The 26,632-nt window shown below is 40.7% G+C and overlaps 1 protein-coding gene and 1 long non-coding RNA gene across 3 annotated transcripts in view; one reads left to right on the plus strand and one right to left on the minus strand.

The window, feature by feature from the left end:
* Positions 1-26,632, minus strand: part of LOC306980452 — a 359,700-nt gene that overhangs the window by 106,904 nt on the left and 226,164 nt on the right. The gene's annotated exons all lie outside the window — the stretch shown is intronic.
* tbc1d19 (TBC1 domain family, member 19) lies at positions 262-25,598 on the plus strand. Of its 2 annotated transcripts, none has more exons than XM_079579830.1 (21): positions 262-459; positions 653-725; positions 1,966-2,011; positions 4,274-4,349; positions 5,609-5,683; positions 5,867-5,930; positions 7,536-7,582; positions 9,244-9,369; positions 9,437-9,509; positions 11,806-11,844; positions 12,785-12,897; positions 15,488-15,562; positions 15,636-15,698; positions 19,564-19,648; positions 19,808-19,852; positions 19,946-19,978; positions 20,379-20,488; positions 20,780-20,871; positions 21,902-22,017; positions 22,109-22,179; positions 24,824-25,598. In XM_079579830.1, exons 1-21 carry the CDS (start codon positions 364-366, stop codon positions 24,896-24,898), a joined length of 1,593 nt encoding a protein of 530 aa, XP_079435956.1. In that variant the 5' UTR covers positions 262-363; the 3' UTR covers positions 24,899-25,598. The 2 variants fall into 2 exon arrangements, with proteins under 2 accessions (XP_079435956.1, XP_079435957.1); XM_079579831.1 differs by having other exon boundaries at positions 9,244-9,354; positions 24,824-25,596.

Below are 26,632 nucleotides of genomic sequence, written 5' to 3' on the forward strand. Positions count from 1 at the left end.
CAATTGGTTGCCTATTTTCTTTGCCCCTTATTTCACCCTTTTGAATTAGAGAAGAGAGCATAAAGTCATTAAATATATTCTCTGCTTATCTATATATATTTTTACCCCCGAACTGAATACAGACCTATACTCCACTGAAGTCAGTCCAAATATACTTTTTATTGGCCAAAAGCCCATCGAAATAAAAAGCCTATATAAAAAGACCGGAACCAATCTCTTGGCGGAACTAAAGGTCAGTGTTGTTTCTCATGTACCCGTTGCTAAGATACTTGTGCAGGGGGGCGGAGTCTGCTTCTCTGGATGCTGCACCATCATTTAAACATCCTGTAAAACACATATCAAGCAGCTTTGACACACAAAATAATGAACGAAGGAACCGAGTTGTCACTGACAATCGCTCAAATTGTCCAGCGTCTGAAGGGAAGCCATTTACACTCGCAGATAGAGCGACATGCTAAGGTAAGTGGCGTTAGCATGTGGCTAACGATGCGGAGCAGAGCAGGTGCCTGCCTGTCCATCAAAGGGCTGCTCTGTGGATTATAATGTTTTGGCTGCTGGGGCAGGTTGACAACGGCACAAACGGGCTGTTGTAGGATTGAACTGTAAGCGCAAGGCGTGTTTTAACTTGTTTCTCTTTGTGAAATGTGAATAGGAATGCCTGCATCAACCCGAGATCAAACTGGGGTCCCTTAAAGATGACGTACGCAGTTTCCTCAGGACATCAGGTGGGGATGTTCACTCTCTTAGCTCACTTGTCCGTATAATCCAAATGTCGTAGTGACATTTTGGCGAGCTAAATTGTATTGAAAAGATCAATAGTTCTCAAACTTTTCACACTCAGTCACACACACGATCATCCAAGTGCCAACAAGCACATATACCATTCGGTCTAAACAGAGCCTTAAACAGTCTTAAACTGGACTGAACTATATCTAATCTAAACCATATCTAAATCCGACAAGAACAATATCTTTCTTAATTGGATTGCTGAAGCATAAATGAAATGATCTCTAGTTAAAGTAAATAAAGTGTAAAATTGCACCGAGTACTGCCTGAAGAATCTCAACTACTATAGGGAGGATCGCTGTTATTGTTTATTTCCGCGATTTTCACCTGATCTTTTGATGCCTGGTGGGCAAATAGCTGATTTTTCTGAGCTTGAAGAGCTGTTTATTTAAATCACAGATCTTTTCACAGATGCAATGCTCTGTTTGTGAACGATGACCCACCATAGAACTATTATTATCTATTTACTACATTTGCATTGCCCACCAGTGCCTCGGACGTGACGACACGGCGATCCCCCTCATAGGGCTTGGTACTGTTAAACGAAAAAAAAAGTTAAGGGATGACTGATATCGAAAAATAAAGTTATCCGAATCCAGTATAGCAACTAATACTTTTCTTTAGATTTTTTATAGCAAATAGCAAGTTTCGATGCCTGTTCGGTCCAGAAACGGCACTAAAGAAAGTTACTGGTTGTTTCAGCTCAAATAAATGGAACATATTCAAAATAAAAAGTCTTTTATGGAATGAAATAACATTAGTGTTCTATTTTATGCTTCTAATCTAGACAAATATATTAGTGTCGTTCATATATTGTAAACCAAGTATCGTTTCAGTACTTCTATTGAATAGAATCTCTCCCTAGTATTACCAGTGGTACTTGGGCTCTAATGATGTGATAATATGTTCTGTGTCATAATGTTTCATTTTTCAGTTCCAAAAGAATGAAGTGCCAATAATTGCAAAAAGACAACTCATTAAAAAGGAAAAGTTGAGCTGATAGAGTTATGAAAGCAAAAAGTGAGCATCAAAGACAAATGGAAAAGTCACATCTTTCCTTCTACCATTTAGATTCTCGGGCGCTGATAGACTTTATGTACATGTGTATTTTTAGATAATGTTGCAGTGAATTGTAATTTCTTCTGTAATCATGACTAATTCTGTCCTCCGTCCCTGCAGGCTGGGAAAGACGTCTCCAGAACGCAGTGTACAGAGAGCTGCATGTGTAAGCCATGCTCATCTAAATAACGCCGCACATAAAACTCTCGGTTTCACTCATTGCGAGCTATTTTGTGATATTTCATTAATTTCCATTGCGTTTATTTCACTTCGGGTGACGGTTAGTGTGACAAATTTGGAGCTGGCACATCACACGTGAAAGTGGGAGCAAATAAACAAACCAAATAAACAAACCTAATCATGAAATGACAAAAAAAAAACATAAAAATGCATCTGGAATACAGCAGATAAACCCCAGAAGAGATGTTTCCAGTTTTGTCTGAGTGAGATATTAAAACTATAAATCAACCGTTTGTCCTTAGCGTCTTGGTGAGATATTTAAAATGGGGTTATTGCGATCATGATACCCACTATACATCTAGTTTTAGCTAAACACTGTCATGATTGTAAGGGATTGTGTTATTTCAATATAAAAGGTGCTGTAAGTAAAGGCATAAGCAGCATAATAAAATACTTATAATAAGTTGGAAAGTCAAGATCCAAAGTGTCATGTAGTTGAGCAATTTTCCCAAAACAAACACAAAGTAGAATGCATGAATTGTCTTTCCACAAGTGTACTTCTGTTCAACAAGTGTTTAGTCAATTTATTCTTAAGCTTAACGTCCTTGTCAAACTAGTTGAGCTTAGAATATTTCCATCTACTGTACAGGCCCCTATGTAGAGTAAGTAAGGACTGCCCAGTGACAAAACACACATACCTGATGATAACATGGTTCATTTACTTTACATTGACTTTATTGAGTGAGCGCCTTTGCAGCAGGATGTTTTTCTCTCATGATGCTTTATCCAGTGATACAGCAAATGACACATGAATCCCTTAACCTCCACCGAGCATATTTTCTCCAGTTTTACCCAAATCTAAAAGCTTCCGGAGAGTTGTTACAGTCAATAGGCCGGTGTTACGCCTCATTTTAAAGCTGAGATCTGCAAAATGTATATGTAGTTTCTTCCTTGTGTTTGTTATCAGGTTTTAGTTGTTTTAGTTGCGTTTTTGCCACATTTTTTGACATTTTTGTTGCTTTTTTGCCACATTTATCGCGTCTTTGTCACATTTTTGTCATGTTTTTATCATGTTTTCATTGCTTTTTATGTCACGTTTTTGCCAAGTTTTCATTGGATTTTTTTGCCACTTTTTTCTCATGTCTTTGCCACATTTTCTTGCCAGATTTTTGTCACAATTTCATTGCTTTTTTGCCACATTTTTCTCACATTTTTGCCAGATTTATGTCACATTTTTGCCTCATTTTTGTCACATTTTTATTATTGCTTTTTTTGGTCACATTTTTATTATCGCTTTTTTTTTGTCAGGTCTTTGCCACATTTTTGCCACGTTTTCAATGTTTTTTGTCATGTTTTCATGTTTTTTTTGTTTTTGTTTTTTAACATTTAGGTTTTTTTGTGTAATGCAACTGCGATCAAGCCACAAAATGTGAAAAAAAAAAAAAAAACGCAAGAAAAACAAAAATGGATGAAACTTGACAATCATAACGAGAAATAAGCTTAATTCGTTTTGTGGGTCTTAGCTTTCAAATTAAGTGTTCCTCTTGCCCAAAGGCTGTAAGCTCCAGTCAAGAAGCTTTAAGATTTGGGTAAAGCCGAAATGGGGAAAATGTGCTCAGTTACCAGGTTAACTGAAAAGGGGAAAAAAACCATCCTAAATCAAGACAAAAATCTTAACCAATCATTAAACCTGGACTAAACCATGGCTGATCCAAACCAGAGCTAAAGATGATGCATTCAGTTCAAATCATATTCCTCGTTTATGTAACGTTGCTGTGAGGACGATTCGTGAAGACACTTTGTTCTGTCCACAGTGAAGTCAAGTGCACTCTCAGACTCTTCTTACCTGGCCGTCTCTCCTGAGGCAGGGTCTTAATGCAGTGCTTTTAGAGCATGACTTACAACATTGACTAATGCGTCTCTCTTTTTGCCATTAGTCAGCCCCATATGCACTCGTACAGTTGTTTACATTACACTGAATGTTGTTTAAGAGATCGCGGGCTTGAGTCATTCGATACGCCTTAAGCTTACTGGGAATAGACAGAGATGAGTGCTACATCTGAGTGTTTGGGACTCTTTAGTGGGTTATTTTCATTTCCTTTTTTTTTGTTGCTTTCTTAAAACTATAGCCAGAACTTACAATTGCCCAAAAAGCTACTTAACAACTTTGAGTCTCCTGTTATTTTTATGGAGTGTCCTGACTGACGGGCTTCTGAACTCGGCCATCTTTTGTTTGTGCTTCTTCCAGGCAGCTGCCCCCCAGTCATCCCACGCCTCCCCCTGAGCACCTCAAAGAGCCACTGGCCTACATGCGCAAAGCCCAGGTCTGTCTGTCTACTCGCATCCTCATCACTGCCCCTTCTTCACCACCGTCCACCACGAGTCTGTCAGCTACGAGCACAGCAGCACACTTAGTCACAGGCTGCATCAAAGGGACATGAGGGGAACAGGGAAGAGCCTAAAGAACGGAGGAGCAAGTTTTAAGCTGGCAATGTAGCAGCTCTTGTTGTAGAATTAGACTGCTGGTTCCCGGACCCACCCAGATATACAGCAGAAAATGAATGGATGAATTTTTTTTTTTTAACCTCCTAACCCCCACCTGAAACCAAGCACATTTTCTCCAGTTTGGCTTTACCCTAGTCTAAAAGCCTCTTGAAAAAGAGTGTAAGAATAGCAACAAAAGTAGTCAAAAAACAAGGATGAAAATGCAACAAAAAGCAACAGAAAAGTGACAAAAAATGCAATGATAACAAAAAGCGGTCTGTTAAGATCAGTTTTGTAGGTCTTAGCTTTCAAATGAGAGAAATTACACTGGCCTACAGGCTGTAACCTTATAGATTTGGGTAAAGCTGAATCGGAGAAAATGCACTTGGTTAAGGTGCCGTTTTTATATACTGAGATATGTTCTCACCTGAGCTTAGACGAGTTGATGTGTACCCCTCTGGTTTTCACACGTGCACTCAGTCACGCAAAACGACCAAAGATGTTGTTAGCATTTGGCCTCTCCCAGCATATTCCTATAGCTCCAAATGGGGGTGAAGTTGGAAGCTACCACGCTCTTCCACGGGCACAAAGACCAGACAGGTATGTATCAACTCGTCTAAGCTCAGGTATGAACATATCTCAGTATGGAAAACGGTGGCCTGTTCCTTTAAGAGGTTAAATGAATTTCTTAAACAAATGAACAGCATTAAATAACTTTTTCTAGTTTATATCCAACTTCAGAATGCCCTAGTCGTACATGTAATGTTTCGTCCATAATTGCACTTCCTGAGCAGTTGTTAGAAGAACAGCCTGTTATTGTGAAATGGGAACACGCAGTATTATCTTATTCTCATTAGCATCGGACAAGGCACTGCCTCACGATTGGATTTTTCTTTGATGGGGGGGGGGGGAAGTAGCATCTGATTCTCAAAAAAGCAAAACGTGTTACCTCAGAGTATGATCACATTCATACATACAGAAGAAGACCTGACAATAACATATAAAGGAAACAAACAGCATTGCAGGATTGACTTCCACCTGTTAGAGATGGTGAGTGTCCTGAGCCGTGTGTGTGTGTGCTCGTGTGTGCTCCCCACAGGCCAGCTGGGAGAAGCGTGTCCTCAAAAGCCTCAACAGCATGAGCACCGAGCTGGGAGTGCCACTGGCTCGAATGGTAATGTGCAAAAGACCGCCCTTCTATCTCTGTAGATGCTCCCAGTAACGTTTTAAAATAGTTTGAAGTACTGTTAGCTTCAGAAAGTGTTTATCAATGTTGTATCCGGGGTATGAGCTTTTACGGTTTGCTTTGACTGTGTAGCATCTGTTTGTTGAAACGCCCGTCTCTCCGCCCGCACAGAGGCCCGCAGTGGAACAGAAGGAGCTGACCAACAAATGGAACGAGCTGGGCACAGAGGAACCAGGTCTGCACTCCGGAGACAGTACCTCATCAAAGAGTCACTGACGCTCTTGTTTAAAGCTGGATAATTGGAGAAGTGGAGATGATAACAAAGGACACCACTTCACACGTGCTTTCTGACATGCTTGAATTTTGATACAAACCATGGCCTCGTGCACAACAAACAAGTTATTAACCCCCACATAACCCCGAGCACATTTTCCCCAGTTTTTGGCATTACCTTAATCTAAAAGCAAAAACCCACGATTAAAGAGTGATGAAAAAGCAACGAAAAAGCCATGACAGAGCGACAAAAAGGTGAGAAAAATGCGATTCAAAAAGGTGACCAAAAACTACAATAACGCTTAAAAAAAGTTAAATAAAAAATAAAATAAATGTTGTTTTTGTCATCTTTTCTGTGTTTTTCTCCTGTCGTGTTTTGGTCACTTTTCCATCGCATTTTTCTCACCTTTTTGTCGGTCTGTCTGGGCCTTTTTGTTGCTTTTTCATCACTCTTTAGTCGTGTTTTTGTTGGTTTCTTTGTCATGTTACTGTTGCTTTTCCAGCACGTTTTTGTCGCTCTTTTCCTGAGTTTTTGTCACATTTTGGAAGCGTTTTTTGTTATGTGTACTCATCTTTATTTAATCGCTTTTTTCTTTTGTTTGTTTTCGTCACATTTTCATCTAATTTTTGTCACTTTTTTTGTGGCTTTTTTATTGCTATTTTGTCACTTTTTGGTCATTCATTGGCTGCTTTTTCATCACTCTATACGTATACTATATCTCGTGTGTTTTTGCCGCTTTTTTATTGTGTAATATTTGCTATTCCGGCATGTTTTTGTAGCTCTTTTGCCACTTTTTCGCCTTAAGATTGGGGTAAAGTCAAAGTGGACAATATGTGCTCTGTTCATGTCGGGGTTCAGAAGTTTTTTAACCAAGGGACATGTTGCAGTTCCCCAAATGACACTCTTTCTGCATTTAGATTTTCCACTTTCTGACCTGTGTAGAACTTCAACAAGCGTATCGGCTAATCTGGACCTCTGGATGACCGATACATTTCATTGCATGTTATGTCTGCTCTTTTTATTGCGGAAGAATACACCACACATCTTTATCTTTCACTGGTATATTCAGCACAAAGAGCAAAGTGACCCTGAGATCTAAACAGCGCTATCACGCTCGGCAATAACAGGAGCTCTGTGTGTGCCGCCGGCTGGGCTGTGTACACTGGACTCCCAATCTCGAAACTATCCAGACAGCGCTCTTTCCTTCCGCTCAAAACTCGATTCCGAGCTCGTACGCAGCTGACACGCCGCGCCGATTTACTGCCGAGCTCTGGAAGTCCCACTCAGAGGCCACCGCGAGACGCTTGCATTGTTCTCCGCACACAGATGACAAAGTGTTCCTCCTGCCTCAACGCATTTGTATAGTCTAGATAAAAGAGCTACTTCATCTGTCCCTGAACTCCCCACGTAAACAATATGGAGATGGGCACGGTCGCCAAAATATTTACTCAAGTAAGAGTAACGTAAAGTAAAGTGTTGAAAGGCGTTTTCAAGTGACAAAACTTGATATACAAAACCTAAACATATCGACACTTGTTGCTAAATACTTACCCTTTCTTGTTGCAGATTTAAGCCGCTTCAGACCTGTTTATGCGCCCAAAGACTTCCTGGAGGTAAGCATCTTATTGTTGATGAGGTGTAGAAAGGAATTCCAGACGTTTAACGTAACTAATTGGCAGCTGGACACGTTTTACAATCTGCCAGTGTTGGTTTATACAGGTGCATCCCCTCCTTTTGCTGTGCATTTATGTCAAGCTCATAGGTTTAGGAAAGAAAATGGCTGTAGCTTGATACGAGTTGTGAATTTTAGGTCAAAATTCCAGGTTAAAGGAAGGGGTTTTGCTGACAGTAGACGATGAACTTTAAGATAAGATAAGATAAGATAGCCTTTATTGATCTCACAATGGAGAAATGTACTTGTTACATACAGCTTTAGAAACACTCAGGGTGTTCAAATGGGCAGAAAATGTGAGAAAATAAACAAAAAAACGATTAAATAGTAAAATAGTGGTATTTTATGTACAATGACTACCAAGGACTTTGTGGGGGCAGACGTATAAACAGTAATTAAGTAAACAGACTATAAACAAGAATGTTATAGCAGTGCAGGTTTACATCATAGTGCAAGTGGTTAATAAAGTGACGCAGGTAAGTGATTTAAATACAGGGGTTATTGCACATGTTACTTTACAGTCTTGTTATACAGTCTGACAGCAGTGGGGATGAAGGCACTGCTCCTTCTTGCATTGAGGGTGTCTCAGTCTGCCACTGAAAGAGCTGCTCAGCTCCTCTACAGTCCCGTGCAGTGGGTGGGAGGTGTTGTCCATGATGGAGGTGAGCTTGGCGAACACCCTCCTGTCACTCACCTCCTCCACGGAGTCCAGGGGGCAGCCCAGGACAGAGCTGGCCCTCTTGACCAGCTTGTTCAGTCTGTCCCGCTCTGTGCTGCCCGGGCCCAGCACACGGCAGCTTAGTGGAGAGCAGAGGCCACCACAGAGTCATAAAAAGTCCTGAGCAGAGGCCTTCTCACTCTGAAGGACCTCAGTCTCCTCAGAAGGTGGAGGCGACTTTATGCGGATAGGTCCAGTAGTTCTGCAAACTCAAGTCCCTGGGTGATTCTAATCCCGTGCGAATTGACATGTCGCCGTTTTGAGTCTTTAACCTTCGTAATGACGTCTAAATAAGAGCATCGATTGAAAATGTATTTTTAACTATGAGTTAATAAGAGGTATTAAAGAGAAAACTTACGTTACACAGACATGAACTGGAATGAACTGGAGGCACAGCCAAAATGGCGGTCTGAGTGAAAGTTTATATTGGGGCAAAGTTTGGAATACAAAAACAAGAGAAAGGAAACTGCTGTTTTATGAGAAGAGCAAAATCCCACAGACTTGACTCTGATGTCGTTCATCGTTTTGTTCGGTAAAAAATGTCTTTTCTCGCTAAAGCAAAGCTCATCAACAAACCTAGTTAGCTAGCACTGGCGACGCGAATGAATAAAGGGCTTATCGTCATGATCCAATGTCATTATGAATCAGTCATTTCTGGGAAAAAGTCTGTAAAAATGAGAAAATTATGGACATTGCTGATCCCGTGCGAATACCCATAAAAATTACCGACATCCTGGGGTAATTTCAATTTTACCGACGTCTCCTGGTAATTCTCTTCCCATGCAAATCGGGCTTTATTAACCATAAAAGACAAATTCTTCTTCTATTCTTGTCTACTCACTGGCAACACACTCGTCGTTTCACTAATGTCGTCACTGTTGCAGGTATTGATCAGCCTGAGAAACCCAAACCACGACAGCAGCGAGGAGGTCAGCATCCGGAGCCACTGGGGTCTCATCCAAGTCCCCCTCAACGTGCGGGACATCCCACAGCTGGTACTCGCTCCGATGGTGATGCCCTTATCCGCAATTCTTTTTTTGCGCTTTTGTAAACTTGAAACCTCCCTTGCGCTTTCAGAGACGGGCCTTTTCTGAACTCAGCCTGAACACCGGGCAGTTGGGGATTGATGACCACGCGCACATTCATCCAGGTACATACAGTGAGTTAATACCTCATAGCACCCCGATATGGCAAGTATCACTGCTTTTAATGCTTTTGTAGACAGCTGAGAGTCTTTCAATTCTAGTTTGTGGGATTGGGATTTCTGCCCTTTCTTCCTTACAAAAGTGGAGAAGAAGGGGCAAAGAATTTCATGTAAAGCACTTCTGTCCAAGTATAAAGCCTGGGGGTGAATCGATCATCCTTTGGGGGTTGTTTTGCAGCCAGTGGCATAGGGAACATTTCATGCGATAGAATGAAGAATGAACTCAATTCATTTCCAACAAATTCTGGAGGAATACGTAAACTCTCATCAAAATGCATGAATGACCATGAAATTGAAGATCTGTGGATGGACCTCCAAAGAGCAGTGCATACAAGACTGGCCAGAAATCTCTACATACTGGAATTTGCAATGCACTGGATGTTTGTAAGGAAAAAAGGGCAAACTAAAGAACTCTTGTTCAATCCTGCCTTGATTTTGTTATGTTTATGATTCATTTGTAGAAGCTTGAGATTGACCGATCCAGCTTTTTTGCTACCAATGCCAATACCAGGATTTGAGTATCTGCCGATATCTGATATTTATCGATAGCAAGAGACTTTCTTAAAAGTTGCTTTTTCTGAGTGAAAATTTGAATGACTCTTCTCCATTTTAAGATCAATAAAGTCAGATTTTATTGTCATGTTACAGATCAATTATCAATTATTTCTGAATGAGGAGGAGGCCGGAGGTGCTCACTGGATCTCGATCGTGTATAGTAGTACCAGGTGCTCTTCGGAAGGAACGGGCAGAATCTGACGAATGAGGAGAATAAAGTATCCGAGGCACAACTGGATGAGGTTAAATGATATTCTTTTATTCAGACACCGGCGCGTTTTGACCTTCGGGTCTTTGTCATGGCGATGTGAAAGTGACAAAGACCAGATGGTCGAAAAACGCGTTGGCGTCCGAATAAAAGAATATCATTTAACCTCATCCAGTTGTGCCTCGGATACTTTATTCTCCTTATTTATCAATTATATCTATTGATTAACTGGATAAACATTTAACATGGATGACTTTTGTGCTCTAAATATCCTTAGGTGTATGACAGGCTTTAGGTTACATCAATATTAACACCTGACATTACGTAATCTGATCATTACAAATATGCTAGATCAATTATTTCTTAATCTAAAATATGAACACTTGGCTTTTATTTTGTTTGGCTACTTTAGGCATTTCCATCATAGTTTCTGACACAGCCTTGATTAGTTTTCGTTAGCATTAGCATGCTCCAGCTAGCTTTAGCATGCTATTGCTAACCGCAGAATTTTGTGATCAAAAATACATTTGCAAAGATTAAAACTAGCTCAGTGGTTGAATCCCCCAGGTTCTTAGCTTTACAATGATGTACTTACAAATACATGCATGCCCATATTCACTTAGATTTAGGTGGTAAAAGTTGTGTTTTTAAGGCGTGGGAACCAAATCTATCATCGGTTCAGTATCGGATATTTGTAGCCAATACCCAATATTGATATTATAATATTTTTTCCGGTGTTTGCTCCAATATCCGATACCAGTATCGGTTGGTGTATCCCTAGTAGAAGCCATTTTCTTTTTAACTTCACTGTTTTCCTCTAGAATTTGTTGGAATTTAATTTAGTAAATTATTTGTTCTACCAGTGTAATGTTTCCTGTGCCACTGGCAACAACAACCCCAAAGGATGATCGATCACCCTTTAACAGTTGGACAGAGTTGCTTTTCATGAAACTGTGCCCGTGCTTCTCCACTTTTGTAAGGAACAAAGAGGAAAAATCCCTCAAACTAGAAATGAAAGATTCTTGGCTGCTTGAGGCCTTTTTTCCTTTAATGTTATTTTGAAAACGTAACTTCAGCCCTTTTGGAGATTATGTCATCTTCCCGGTCCTTCATCGTTCACATTAATAGAGATTTTGATCCGGGGGCCTGACACTGTTGTTTAAAATGCGTGACTTCCCTTTAAGCCCTTTTTATCTTATTCTATGGTCTTTAAACTTTCTTCCTTTTATTTTTACTGTCATAAATCTGGTCCTAATTGTGTATGGCGCGCACTGTGTACATATCTACTGTTTTCCGCTCCTGCTCCGCACGTCGCTCTGGCTTTCCTCAAACTGTATCTCTGTTAACTTCGGAAATTGACAGTATTAGTGTCTCTTTAAATAGTGTCTTATCCAGTTCTGCCGTGTTTTTAACTCCCGGAGATGGCGTGAGTCAACAAAACTAACCTGATTATTTTATTTGTTTCCTGTTGCTATGCAGACCTTTTCGAGAACGAGTATGTTCAAATTGGGAAGAAAGGTAAGACACAGGCCACCTACTTTCTCACCAACACTTTTAGACAAACCACAGTGGAATTTTTGTCAATTGTCAAGCCTTCGTCGTAGATATTTATACCATTCAAAATGCTTTTGTTTTTCTAATTTTTGAAGATTGGAATCAAATAGCTAAATTTATGCCATGTCAATCATTGAATAAAAATAATTTGTTCAAAGGGACACATTACAATAATGAAGCTTGATAAATGTTTGGAAGCAGACAGCTCTTTGACTCACCGCTGTGCTATGGCAATGGTGTAAACACTGGGATTATTATTGCTAAAAACTACACTGTCAGCCTCCTGGTGTTCAGGCCAAAGGCTTAATGCACCCAAATAAGACAGTTGGGAGGCATGTGGGTTTACGTTACATCTGAAATCAGTGACAGTATGTTTTCATGCAGTGTCTCATCTGTGATTTAGGGCAGAGTGCTGGTAGAATTGTTAATTTCCCAGTATTTCCAAGTGCCACTTTGGGAAAGTCACATACAGTAATTGTACTCTGTGTTTCAGGAATGTGATGTTGCAAGTAAAAACTGGTGGATTATTTGATAATGAAACATTTTGTGCTTGTCACACATTTCATGCCTCGGATGTGGCTGGGGCGACAGTGGCGTAAATGGTAGTGTCACGATCAGAAGGTCAGGGGTTTGAATCCCGGCTCCTGTTCCAGTGTCTGCGTACATTGGTGCATGTATGCTGTAAAGCACTTTGAGCACATAACGTCGGTGGAAAAGAGCTATAAGTGGAGAACATTTACTATTTACGATGTAGTAGGTTTCAAACTAAAATCTGTGGATGTAACAAGCACTTACAGCTAAAATTACAACCCTTCTATATCATGTTCAGCAGCGAGCGTAGCCAGGCCTGAGCTCAGTTCAAACCCGCATGTTCGAATGAATAAATAATGCACATTGTCTCCAGTGGTGGAGGAGCAGGACAGTGCTGCGGCGCAGCAGTACAGCAGACAGGGCTGTCCCACTGGGCTCCGCGCTGACCTGTGGGCTCTCATCCTCAACGCCACCAACCAGCCACAGGTACTGGCCCCGCCGCCCCGCGTATGTGTGTGTCATGTGCGAGACGGGCCCACGTCTCCCCCGCGGCCGTCTGTCACCAGTCATTTGTCGTGTACATGCAGCTGCTGAGTCTCAAAGTGAGGGGTTTTTGATGCCCCAGTTTTGACAAACGCTGCTTTGAGAGTTTCATTTTTGAATAGATCAAATTCATGAGCACTTTTGTCTTGGTTTTTCAGAAGCATGACTTTATTTACTTTAATTCGAGATAATTTCATTTATACTTTAGTGATTTAGCATTTGAGTTCAGTGTTTTGGTAACACTTTATAATAAAGATTCAGGAATTCATGCATGAATTAATTAATTATAAATTAAGGTGAGTTCATCAGGCTTCATTAATAAATACTCATGAATTGACACCGTTAATTAGGCGATGAGCTCATTAATATTCTGACTAATTAATTTTGACCGTGAAGGTTATTTTTGTGCAGAGGATACTGATGGGTAAGGACCAACTCCCCATTAGTTCATCATGAGTTCATTTTGAATGTGTTCCTTAAACTAAAGCATTAACGCTTGGATAACTTAGATTCATTTATTTATTTTTTATGTCTTAAGAGAACAGCTAAACAAGTTTAACACTTCGCTTTGCCTCATTGGTTTAATCAAAAATGGCAAAAACAGAATTACTAATGAATGAACTGTTATCATGCTTTAAAGGTGAGTAACTCACTGTTCAGCATATTTTACTGAACATTTTAAAAGTGACATGTGGGAATCATATTCTGCATTTTTCGAAACTTCTTTGAACACCTTAGCCACGGTATATAAGGCGGTCTAAATTAAATACAGATATCAAGAATGACGTATTGACATAGTCCTGCAAAATGACAGCAAAGGAATGAATGAATCTCAAAAAGAAGTCTTGGATGTTGGTTTTAGCTCTCTTCTGTTTATTAGCCATTATTGTGTACACCAACAAATGTTAAAGTTCACAATATAACCATGGCCGTATGGTAATCTTCTATAGGCATAATAACAATGCATCTAAATATTACATTAAACACCAATGGCAATATATATATATATTTTTTAAATGAATATAAAGTTTGAATTCAGTACCTGAATAAGCAAGGCTCTCTAACAACATAGTAATGTATATATATATTTTTGAAAAGTTATCAAAGATTAGGTTTATGATCATTAATGAGTTCATTGCCTTAATCAACTGTGTAAATTAAATATTTATTCATAAAACCTCATGAACTGATGAATTCAAGGTCATGATGCATGCATTCATCATAAATTATGTATCATTTCCTGTACCCTTATAATAAAGCGATACCAGTGTTTTTCTGGATTTCATCCAGTTTAGACACAAGTTGGTCAATGTTTGAACCGGTTTGGTCCTGACGGTGCTTGAAGGGTCAAACTTGGTGTCAAAGGTTTGAGAACCACTGTATCAGATGTTTTCGTTGTGTTTGCATACTGAAAATAGGTTAAAAACATTCCCACAGCCTCTACCATAGGTAATGCATTCACACTCGAGGTATAACGTTTGCGTAACAGCAGCTGTGTGAACCTCCCGTAGCCGTGTTTATCTCCGCTCGCTTCAGCCTGTCCAGAGTGTACAAATGTTAACATAATCAAACGCAGGCGATTTGGCACAGCGGGCCCAAACAGAGCCGCCCGCCTGCTGCTCGTGTGGCAGTGCAAACCGCCGCGTCCCCTGCCCCCCTCCCGCTGTGGCCGAGGCACTTTAACAATGCAGTGGACGGGAGGAGGAAGGTGTCCTGACGAGTTAAAAGGGTCCGAGACAGCGCAGACACAAGTATTTATAAAAGTCAGATGGATGTAGCAGCAAGGAGCCCTTCATTAGGAACACCGTGTCTTAATGATTTGTCGTATTTGCTGATTGGGGACAGTTGATAAAAATTCTGAAAAGACAGATCACTGGAAATGTGCTCGTTCTAAGACTAGCAAAAGTGTAAAGCTACAAAGCCTTAACCTCATAATATTATTGATATGATTCCCAGTTTCGCTTGAATCTCCATTGACAAACTACGAAAGCAGAAGTACAGTTCCAAAGGGCCTCTCTTGAACTGCAGTGTCTGTCTGTGTGTCTGTGTGTGTGCGGCGCTGATCACTTCCAGGTCTCGCTCACGTCTAACGGCACACTTTCACCGCTCCATCGTCTGCGCCGGCCGCTCATCTGTAACACCTGTCTGCGACCGGAGACACTGAGCTAAACCTGCTGTCGGAAACACGGCATCCATCTGTTCGCACCGGTTCAATCCTGCCGTCATTACTGTCACCGGCGCCGCTTGGGCTTCGTTTAACGGGAGTTTGGACAATCTACCATCCATATTAGATTCACAGAAGGGGGGTTAAGCCATTGTTTCTCAAATCTTTCACACCAAGTATAACCCAAGAACCACGAGATCTGAACTGGCAGAATTTGTTCACAACTTATTCAAGGAAAGACTGGAGCATTCAAATCTTGACCATGTGATTGACCTTTGTGTCTCTAATGCAAGCTCAGTTTTGACATACATGAGGCTTTAGGATCTGTGAACTAGTTTGTCCAGCTCACTCATGATGTCTGTGTCTCAGGATGTGATGTACTATGAGCAGCTGAAGGCCGGAGTCATCCAACACGACCTGTTGGTGGACAACCTTATCTATAAGGTAGTTACCCCCCCTGACAGTGGGATCATTACTGCTGCTTCAGGAGATAACATGTTCTCTGTTGTTCTTACAGGATGTCAAACTGACTGCCAGTAATGACGACTACTACTTTGTCTTTGAAGACTTCCTGTATCAGGTACAGACTTCGGCTCCATTCATCTGTGTCTGTAGAAACAGCGACACAATCTGCAAAAGAATTAGAGCCGCGACACAGAACCTGATTATTGGAATATTTGGATTGATAAAACATATTTTGTGCTTCCTATTATACAGTATCATACCATGGGAAGAAATTAACAATGACAAATCTCTCAATGAAATTAAATCCCCCCCCAATGTTTTGGGATCAGGACAGTATTCTTAATCTGCAGTTTTGTTGATATCTCAACAATGAAGTTACATGAGTAAAAAGTATGTCCTGATAATAAAACATGTATTGTGATCATCATAATCCAAAAATTTAAAATTCTCAAACAGATGTATTATTGAGACAAAAAAATTGACTTTTTACCACATTAAACTTAAACTAAGTAAGTTGTTTACCTTAGTAAATCCTTTTCGTTGTCCTGCTCTGGGTAATACAAGTGATAATGGGATGATTGGGGGGTCTTTCATCTCCCCCTGGTGTCTTTGGCCAGAAAACCACCTTTGCAACTTCCCTGCCTCCGGGTCGGAGGCGCAATACACACTAATCGAATCATGAAGAAGAAGCTAGCAGGCTAGCGGGCAAAGCTAACCGTGGGCTAGCGCCACTTAAACAGTATTTACAGCCACGTTTGAGTGAAAAAAATGATCTCCATTGTGTCATTGAGTTGTGGCACAATATACAATATCCCTTTGTCTTTTCTGTCAGCGTAGTATTTACTCTCTCAAAAAATCGCAACATGCTGCGACACCTGCAGTGGCGCTTATGGCCTCTAGGGGCATGAGGATGTTAGTTAAAATTATTGGCTTTTTTTTACCAATAGGCATTGATACCAATAGCTCCCTAAAGTACACTCCGTCCTTTTACTTGCATTGTTAACGATAGATGAGCCTGTGCACTTGGGTTTATTTAACAGCTGTGAAAATGTCAGCCCGGAAACCCTCACCCAACAAATGTCCTTGGCAGAGCAGGATTAAAACACTATCTGTGTGGATATTGAGCGGTGACAGTTCCAGCAGGCAGTGAAAGAATCTACTCCGAAACTCTCAGTCGTGATGCTGTGTGGTCAACTGCAGATTAGCGTCCTTTATGCTGTAGGAGCACTGTGCTATTGTCGAGAGGTTCTCCTTAATCACTTTGCAGAGCAGTTTTGCGCAGTTACACAGAGGTGAAGTCAGACAATGCAGCCTGTTGATAGACAGAAACGGTAATAGGAGAACTGTAAAGGAATGACAAAGGGCAGTGCTTGTCAAGGAAAAGTGTCCTGTTATTGTAATGTAAGAGGAAGCTTTGGTTCGTAAACAGTGCACAATGGTTTTCAATATTCAATCATTTTGAGTGTTTTCCAAAATGAGACACAATGTTCAGGGCGAGCTGAGTACTTTTTTGTGCATTATCTCAGGATTGGGTGATATGGTTCAAAAGTAAAATTTCTTTGACAGTTATTGAATTAAAGTATGAACATAACCCCTTAACCCCCACTTTAAGGCAGCACATTTTGGTAACACTTTACATTACGGGCCGGTAAGTCCATGGTACTTACAGTGGTAATTACTAGTAATGACAGTGGTACTTATTGTGGCACTAAACGTGGTAATTACTAGTAATTGGGGTTAGGGAGTCACAGAGTTGCCACTGTATCTCTCATTACAAAGAGATACAGGGGTAACTCTTAGTTCAGCTCTGCTCTTCATCCCCGTTTACGTTTCGTTTCGTTGCTATTTTGATGCTTATTTTTCAAGAAGCCCTGAGATTTGGGTAAAGCCTGGATACCTGGATAACAACTGAAGAATGTGTGCTCAGTTAAGGTGTTGGTTAAGAGATTAAAGAACAACTAACCCCACCTTCGGACATTTTTAACTAGCTTTTTTCCTTTCTCCCATCTCAGTTTAAATACATTTTATGACATTTTGTATGCAAGCATTCAATATTTGGAGTTTTTCACTGAAAATATTGGCAATTTTTATGTGTAAAAGGCCTGACTGAAAACATGAAATGACTTGTAATGTATAAATATAAAACGTATAAATGTTTTCATGCCAAAAATCTACAGCAAAGGTTTCACCGGCAGTGTCTCGCCTTAAAAGTGGTGTTTGTTGTTGCTTCAAAAACAGGAAATCCATAACATTACAGGCAAAATGAAATGAAATGAAAATGAATGAAAAAAGTCATACGTAAATCTAGTTGAGCGGCAACAGTGGAGAAAGCCAATATCACACTCTCCCAAAGCCTTTTTTGTCCAAACAATAATCTTTTATTTATCTTTTATTACAGTCTCAATTGCAGGTAACAGATAAGAGACTGTCCCTTTAGGAGTAAAGGCTTTCTTCCCCTCAGAAGCAGAAACGTGGGTGCTTTGAGCATACAATGTACTTCATCACGTGTGTTCCCATTGTAAGATAGCAGCCCACGCCGTGTTACGATCTATACACAGGTCCTTAAGGTCAGTTGACAGACGCATCATGGCCTCCCTCTTTCCCCTCCATCAGCTACGGTCCTATCAGGCGTCCTGGAGGGAGCACTGCCCGTCTCGTTTTGGGCCGCAGGCAGATGATTGTCCTCAATATAATTTGTCATAAGTGGCCTGTGGAAATGAAACGGCGTCTCAAAAAAAGACAGAAATGGCACGGTAATGGAACAAGGCCTGCCACTTGAATATCCATCTTGTCTGGGGGAAGAGAGAAGCCACTTGAGATGGAAAGGCTGTATGCTTTGGCACACGGTGTGCACATGCGCTTCTTTAATCACTGTTATTTATACAGTGACGGGCGGCTAATCTGCAGCTCAAGTCAGTCCTTTATCTGTAATCACAAGTAAAAATGACAGTGGCTTCAGAATGTTATCAGTCCTCTTTTCGCTATTTCTATGCTTTCCTGTAGCAGTCTGATGCTAAAACTGTATGAATTTAACTTCTAGTCGTACTGTACCATAATACATTAAAAATAGAAATGTAAAATTGTTTTGAAAATGAAAAACCTGGTCAGTCTGGACGTTTTTTGGGCACATAGTGTAGCTGAACCCAGACCTGACCAACTGCAGCAGAGCTAGGGCTGGGAATCGTTTTTTTTTTTTTCCCGATGCCAGTACTTTAGCGATACTTGACGTTTATTTAACCAGGATAGTCCCACTGAGATCTCTTAAGATTTTCCTTTTCACTTGTTGTCTAGAACCAGAAAACAGAACAATAATGTGTGGAAGATCTGCAAATTTACAATATCAGGTTCATTTCCAATGTCTGGAAAGGTGTGGAAAATGGGAGATGTTTGTGGCAAAAATAAGGAAAAATTGTGTGATTCATTTTGATTTTTTTTTTTTTTTTAAAGGACAAAAATAGGGGGGGGGGGGGGGGATGGGAATAAATTATGGAAACATGGGAGAAATTGTGGCAAAAATAAGGAAAAATTTTGTGGTTAAAAAAAAAAAAAAATAGGGGGAAAATGGGGAATAAATGGGGGAAAAATTGAGAAAATGGGACCAAAAATTAAGGGAAATAGGGAAAAATGTAAAATGGTAAAAAATGGGGCAAACATTGGGCAAAAAGATAGGGACAAAGTAAAAAAATAAATAAAGCATCAAAACTTTTTTCGGTGCCTGCTTTCAATACTTAGATTTTTCCCCCCGCTACTAAATACCTAAACTTTTGAAATCCAGATGGTGACTTTTATTATGGTCAGGCAGTGTAAGTACTTTTTTCTATTATAGTAAAGATTTTAATCCTAGTCCAGTTGATACAAACTAATCTTGCAGGTACAGGTACAGTCACTACACAAACCTGCATGTAGATCTGTAATAATACAAATAAAGAGCTCCTTTTCATATTGTGAGTTTTTGTCTAATTTGCTCATCTTTCTCTAAGGTTTTGCTGAGTTTTTCCCGCGACACCGCCGTCTTGGAGCACTTCAAATATAATAGCGCTACTCCGCCCAAATCCTACATCGAGGGTAAGGCCTGTGTGTGTGCGAGCATGTGCCTGTCCTTGTCAAGCCCATTACAAGTGCTAGTCCACTCCACTGACCTTGCAGCCCACACATGTACAAGTGGTAACTCTGACAAAGCGGAACATTGCAAGTCTTGTAAGCTTTTGTGCCCCCGTGTTGCAGGGAAAATGGGAGTGGAAGAGTGTGCCGTGGTGTACCCTCCCAACGGTGAGCTTGTGTCTCTTATAATGCATGTCTGACATTGAAGGAAGCCAAAGGCCGTAATTAAGATTAAGGTTTAATCTAATCGTTTTGGAACAGGTGTTATCCCCTTCCATGGCTTCTCAATGTATGGTGAGTGTTTTTTTTTTATTTCTATTTGATTCAAGGTTATGCGCCTAATGGAACTTTATCTGGTTACAATAATGTAATCCATGCTTATATAATTATGTAGTTTGTCCTGTGCACAAGCGGTGCTGTATATGAAGAACCTACTCTCTCCCTATGCGCCTCAAATACACAAGAACACAATCCAATTAGCTAAATCTAGGTAGATTTCTGTCACGACGAGTACGTGCCAGTTGGATTTGAGGCATCTGTCCATCTTAATCGTGTCTTAACTTTTGAAACCATGTCTTGAAAGTTATCACAATGATAAATGACAAAACCAGTGCTAGTTTCCAGAAGTGAAATAAAAACTCCTCGATCTTTGGAATGATCTAATGCAAAGGTTTTGTTCCTCTTTGCTGCACAGTGGCTCCTTTGTGCTACTTGTACAATGAGCCATCCAAACTCTACAGCGTGTTCAGAGAGATGTACATCCGCTACTTCTTCAGACTGCACTCCATATCCTCCTCGGCCTCGGTAAGACCCCTTCCCTGCTGTGGATCTGCCATTAGCTTCAATTATGATGTTTTCTTTTACATTGTCCTTTGCAAACAGGCAGTGATGGAGTAAACACCTCTAAAGATATATCCATCTTTATATATATACTGTATATATTTATTTTAAAAGAGAGACTGAGAATGCCCTCTCACTTTGTGAGATGGTAAGATATGTTCATACGCTTGCAGTCCTTCATTTACTTTAAAAAGTTGAAGTATAATTTTGTGTTACACATACTATAATATTGACTATACTAAAATGCTTCTGTAGGGGATAGTGTCGTTGTGCCTGCAGTTCGAGAGGCTGCTCCAGACCCACCTGCCTCAGCTCTTTTACCATCTTCGACAGATTGAAGCTCAACCGTGAGTTGGCCGTGCTTTTCCTTTTCCTTTAATAGTTTGCAATTGGTAACTTGTAACTGGTATTTTTCCCACTTGGAAATGACGACTTAGGACTTCAGAGCATTCCAGCTGAATAAATATATATGAAATATATATATATCATATGAAAGCATATATGAAAACAATACGGCTAATGCTACAACAGCTAATAAGATGCTAGTGTTGCATGAACATTTCTTCGCACCAGATATAAATCAGAACATGCTATATGTTATACTGAAGGCTGTGATCAAAAGCAAAGGTTCACGTCACTGACGCAGTGGTTTTATCTTCACTGGGGTCCACCATTACTGACGTCTCCTCGTATCTCAACTCGGACCACTCTGACCATCTCCGAGTTTACATGTTGGCTCCAAGCGCATATTTTTTTCAATTTGGAGGTCGGAAGTTTACGAGTTGCCTGGAACACAGCATACAATTTGATTTTGTGCAGCTCAGAAATGTTTTCTATCTATTATGGCAACCATCAAAATGCCGAATGTTTGTCTTGGTTTATGGTTAATTATATATATAATGACTGGACCTATTCACCTAAAACAAAACCTGTCCCACAGTTCAATGTCCTCTCTCTCAGTACATGTATTAACTAAGGTCAAACGTTCTCATAAAGGTGTCGAAAAAGTGGAGTCAATGTTCTAAATGATGTGCTTGGTGTTGTTCTGATGAAAGGGCTTTCAGACATGAGTTGAATGTGGCAGGTTTGTATTTGACATGACATTCTAGAATGTTGTGAATGCAGCCTATTCACGTGAAGTGTGTGGCCAACCTGTGCTGCTCACTATTTAGGTAACGCTGCCATCTAGTGGTAACGTAATGCACTCACAAGGTCTATTTTTTGGCATAATATGAATCATTTTGCAATAAAACTGAAAACAAGAATCCTTTTATCTTTTTTTTTGTAAGTCTGACTAAATATGTCAAAACTTCATTCTTCTCTTTTAAATTTCTTTCTTTTTTAATTCTGGTATTCTGTTGTTGTTTTCTGACACAGGTTGCGTATAGCCTTTAAGTGGATGGTGCGTGCCTTCTCCGGCTACCTCTCCACCGATCAGCTCCTCCTGCTGTGGGACCGCATTCTTGGATACGACTCCCTGGAGATCGTCGCCGGTAAACATCAGCACACCTCACTTTGAATCCCAATCCCAAGTCTTTTTTTTTTATTTTTGTAACATGTCACCCTGCGCCCTCTCCGCCCCAGTATTGGCAGCTGCCGTGTTCGCCTTCCGAGCCGAGAACCTGATGGAGGTGACGTCGCTGGCATCGGCTGAGGTAGCTCACATTTTACTTGTGCGCCTGAAACTCCTTCCTCCCGGGCCCCTGATGTCCCTCACATAATCTTAGGAGGACCGAAATAGCTATTGATGACGGGCCAGTACCAGTAACCCCGTCTCCTGCCCGCACATGTCTGTGGGGGAAGGAAATAAAAGGTGACCGCCGGGGAAGAAGCCCAAAAATATTCACCTCTCCACATTCTGCCACATTTTTCACTTTTATTCACTAAAAACCTTTTTAACAATTTCAGAATTGCCTGTCAAAAATAGTCTTAAAAACATCCTTCAAAAGCTAGGCTTAGTGTGGAAGTTCATGATTCCATTTTCTCACTTAAAACAATTCGAATCTACTAAAAAGTGCAATTATATACAGTATATTATTTTAAACAGTGTTCCCTTTTCCTACAAAATATGATTTAGCATTTTAGCCAATTCATACGCTAATTCGTATCTAAATTAAAATCTGTCTGTATATTTATTCATTATATCTAACTCGGCTTTGATATCACCTAAATGTGGTCGATGAATCTGAATTGTTTATAATTTGCTATTTCTGACGGCTAAATGCTAGCAGCTCTGGGAAGAATACATTGAGCAGGCTAACGGATGCTGAAACGTTTTCTGGACTAGCTGCGCTTCGCTTTTTATTTCTTTTTGCTTTATTTTTCCCGCAAATGATGCAGCCCCTACGCACTGAGAAGCCCTTCGCTTCTGCCACTCATTACAGTAACGTCTACTTTATAACTTGTGCATGCCTGAACTTTATACCCTGCTTGGCCTGCATACCGAGGTGTCACTATCATATGACTAAAACCAAGTGTAAACCATACGATGACTTGCTACACGTATCCCCCCACCACCACCCCTTCCCCCCCCTCTCTCCCCCCCCTTCGCCTAATTCTGAGCGCGATCAGGTGTACGGACTACAATGTGACGCACCGGAGTGACAGGATGCTGCCGGCCCGCACTATTTGCTTGCTCATGCGCCACCTGCCCTCGACCAAAGAGGACAGATCATAACACGGCGGTCCTTAGCTTTATATTTAGAAGCGCAGGTCCAGTGTTGAAATAGTACCCCTCCGTCTTTAACATGATCGGAGTCCTAAATTTGTTCTATCCCCCAGACCAAAAGAACAGGGGGCGGGTGGGGGGTGTGTGGTGCATCTCAAGCAGGGATTGTTGCTTGGAAAGAAACCTGCAGGATTGTTTTGCTTAGCTGCAGTTATTGGGACACTGTAAATGTGAGCAAAATTGCATTCAGTGAGTCTGAGCTCACTAGAAATGACTCTGATCCTGCAGGAACTTTTACTCATCAATGCAATTTAATGAGATCCTTTCCTAAATACAGTGTCGTCCTGAAATGGTGGGACGACAACATTTCAGACAAGTTTTGTTTTTCTATTCATTACTTTTTAATGTGTTAGGTCTGATTAACGCATGTCCAAATCCCCTGACCCGTTCGTTCAAAGTTGAAAATTATATATATGATAAACTTAAAGTATTCATAGCCGGTCGTAATCAAAACTGAACTAAATTTGATGGCGTATTTTGAGCTCATAATACTTCACATGGGAAATTAACAAAAATCCGGCGTACATTGCACGATCAAAAACATTTGACCTCGCCAACCCAACAACCGTATAACAAAAGACCTCCGGCCATTTAAATCTCACAGGTACAAGGTTCCTGTGGTCCCACAATCAAGTCACCACGGGGTGCCATCTAGTGGTACATATTCAGGTACACCCCAAATAATATATGGCTCACACAAATGGGATAGAGCTTGTGGTAAGTATAAATATAGTTTTACAAAAAGTTGACATTTTATGTTCTATTCTTTGGATAAAACTAAGGCTCTCTATTGGCCCTTATGTATAGTGTGATTGCTTAGCGACAGATATGAAATGTCTACCTCTTCTTGCGTCACATCTCGTGCCAAAATTAATAACCCTAACAAAAATGCCAAACGAATGATACCTAGTTCAAAACTTACCTTTCTTTATATTTATGTATATTATTATACATTATGTTATATTAAAGGTGCATTGTGCAACTTCTTATGTGAAAAAAAGTTGATATTTGTGCATAGTTGACCTTGTCGTGGCCCAGCGGCTGTATGGGTGGTTAGCTCGGCGCCTTCAGTGGCTCCTATGGCGCTTCAGGGTTAATTTTATCAGTCAGTTTTTTTAGATTTCTGGTAGGTTTTTATGTAACCATGGATACCATGATCCTGGAGCGTCCTACCAGCCATCGGAATGGTAAGGAAAGGCGCCATGTTAATCACCCAAGCATCCGCTGGGTCACTGAACGGTCAAATATTTGTATTATATTTTAATATCAACTTTTATATCAACTTTTTTTTAACCTAAAAAGTTGCACAGTGCAGCTTTAATTATGTTGTGGTGAATTGGAGCGTCTGACCTGTCATTTAAGCACCATGGACAGTAGCCAGTTTGCCATAGGCTCACATCAAGATCTACACAAATGATCATGTAATAATTAGTGCCACTGCTTTTTTGTGCGGCAAAGCAGAGGCTGCCTTTCATTGATCCTTGGGAGTAAAATGAGGAAGGCCTTGTTTAGGTGCAGAGAGCTCACCTCAAAAAGTCATTTCTAAGATGCTGCTTTCCCACATTTTGCAGGCCGTCCTCGCTGATCTTTCGACACTGAAGGTCATGCCACTCATCCAGATCTTTCTATTCGCCACTGCAATCTGAGGAGCATGGTTTATGAGTTGTGGTACGTACTCTACATACCACCTGGATGCAAGAAGGGACACTCCAAAATGCCAATAGCCGCACCTTACGCTCGCTTGGATACCTCCTTATCTGTCCATAATGCATTGAACGTTATGGAATTATGGAGACTCTGCAGAGAATACCGGCACATTAACTTGTCCTAAAGATAATCCCCCGTCTCATTTAATCCGTTTCTTATATATAGAATAGCCAGTCTTGTGTCATTAGATATTATACAGCCTGTAAGTATAGCTGCCAGAGTTGAGCTATCTGCCACAGGCCATATGCCGCGCAGGAAAGCCGATAGGCACAGCGCCGCTTACATCAGCTGAGAGCCTCATTAGTGGACGTCGCATGGAGCTGTAATTGTAATAGCGTCACGTTAGAGAACAAACACTTGTGTACGGGCGCACGGCTAATCAGCTGCTTATTAACACCGACAATTGATCCAACTGTAGCTCCGGCTGGATGGCGCTAATTTATAAGCGTTCATGCATGAAGGAACGCGTAATGTACCACAGTGCGCTAGGATTTACACAAACTTACTTAATTTTTTCAGTAAAAAAAGCTTTTTACACATTGAATCATTGAATACATACATTGAATGAGGAAGTGATGTTTTTCTCATTGTTACTTTTATGGCTTAAAAGTTGGATCAGGACACACAACAATGGCGAAAATAATGCAATTAAAATAACTTGATATGCAGAATCACAATAGAAATATAATCCACATTTTCTGTATTATAGATGGGTTTCAGCCAAGTTACGTTTTTCATGTTATGTATGCCATTTTCAGGTTTTCAATTCTTCATTGCTATAGCAACGCTCTTCAATTTACATCACTGTTAAACCCATCTATACTACCGTTTATAGTAGGTAATCAAATTAATTTTCCACAGTAATCATCATAAATCGATCTATGACTGTATTATGCTCTTGGGAATGTAAACAATTATACAATTGTGCAATTATGTATATTTTTTTTAAACCTTTCTGTGTTATGTTACAGTGAATTTTGCACAAAGCCAAGTAACAATATACTCTCTGTTTGCAATATGCTTTACAGTCAATGCCAACATCCGTTCAAATCCAAAGTATTTTACTGTTCCGCCAAAAACACTAATGCTAAATAAAACTTTTCCATTGTGGTTTTTTTCAAGAGTTTGCGTGACAGCTTGTTAGACCTGCTCTCTCCTTTGTCTCTTTCTGGAACCTCTTGGTTTTATGTGACTGGGTAAATATTTTGACAGGGCGTGCTGCTCGCTGGATGCTCACCTCTGCAGGCGTCTGTAGGGACAGCAGTTTGGGTAAGTGACACATACCTGTACTCAGGGACATGGTTCTCTTGTGCACTTGCGGCCTCCCTCCTACACTTAGCATCTGCTGCTTCCTCGTTTCCTTCACTGCTGCCCCCTCTCTGGCGCATATCGAATTCTGCTGCTGCTCTCCTTCTCCCGTGGCGGCTGCTCCATGTGCCACCTGTTTAGCAGCGCTCCCACAGCTGACCGTTTTACCAGCCTCACCTCCACTGGCTTCTGGAGATCTATTCCTACACCTACAGCTATGGCCTGTGGGGCAGCGTGACCATACTACACCCCTGGTGGCCGATGAGTGGCATTGCAAGGTGGTGTGCCTTGGCTCCAGTAACACCTTGAGCCCAGCCATCACTTAAAAGGACATCCAGTTTTTCTCGATTCCAATTTGTTTATAG

This window comes from Gobius niger (genome assembly GCF_951799975.1).
Source record: "Gobius niger genome assembly, chromosome: 21".
NCBI lineage: Eukaryota > Metazoa > Chordata > Actinopteri > Gobiiformes > Gobiidae > Gobius > Gobius niger.

Coding starts and splice junctions, on each gene's coding strand:
- tbc1d19 (XM_079579830.1), top strand. CDS start 364: ATGAACGAAGGAACCGAGTTGTCACTGACAATCGCTCAAATTGTCCAG. Junction 460..652: donor AGATAGAGCGACATGCTAAG/GTAAGTGGCGTT, acceptor AAATGTGAATAG/GAATGCCTGCATCAACCCGA. Junction 19,649..19,807: donor GCCCAAATCCTACATCGAGG/GTAAGGCCTGTG, acceptor CCCGTGTTGCAG/GGAAAATGGGAGTGGAAGAG.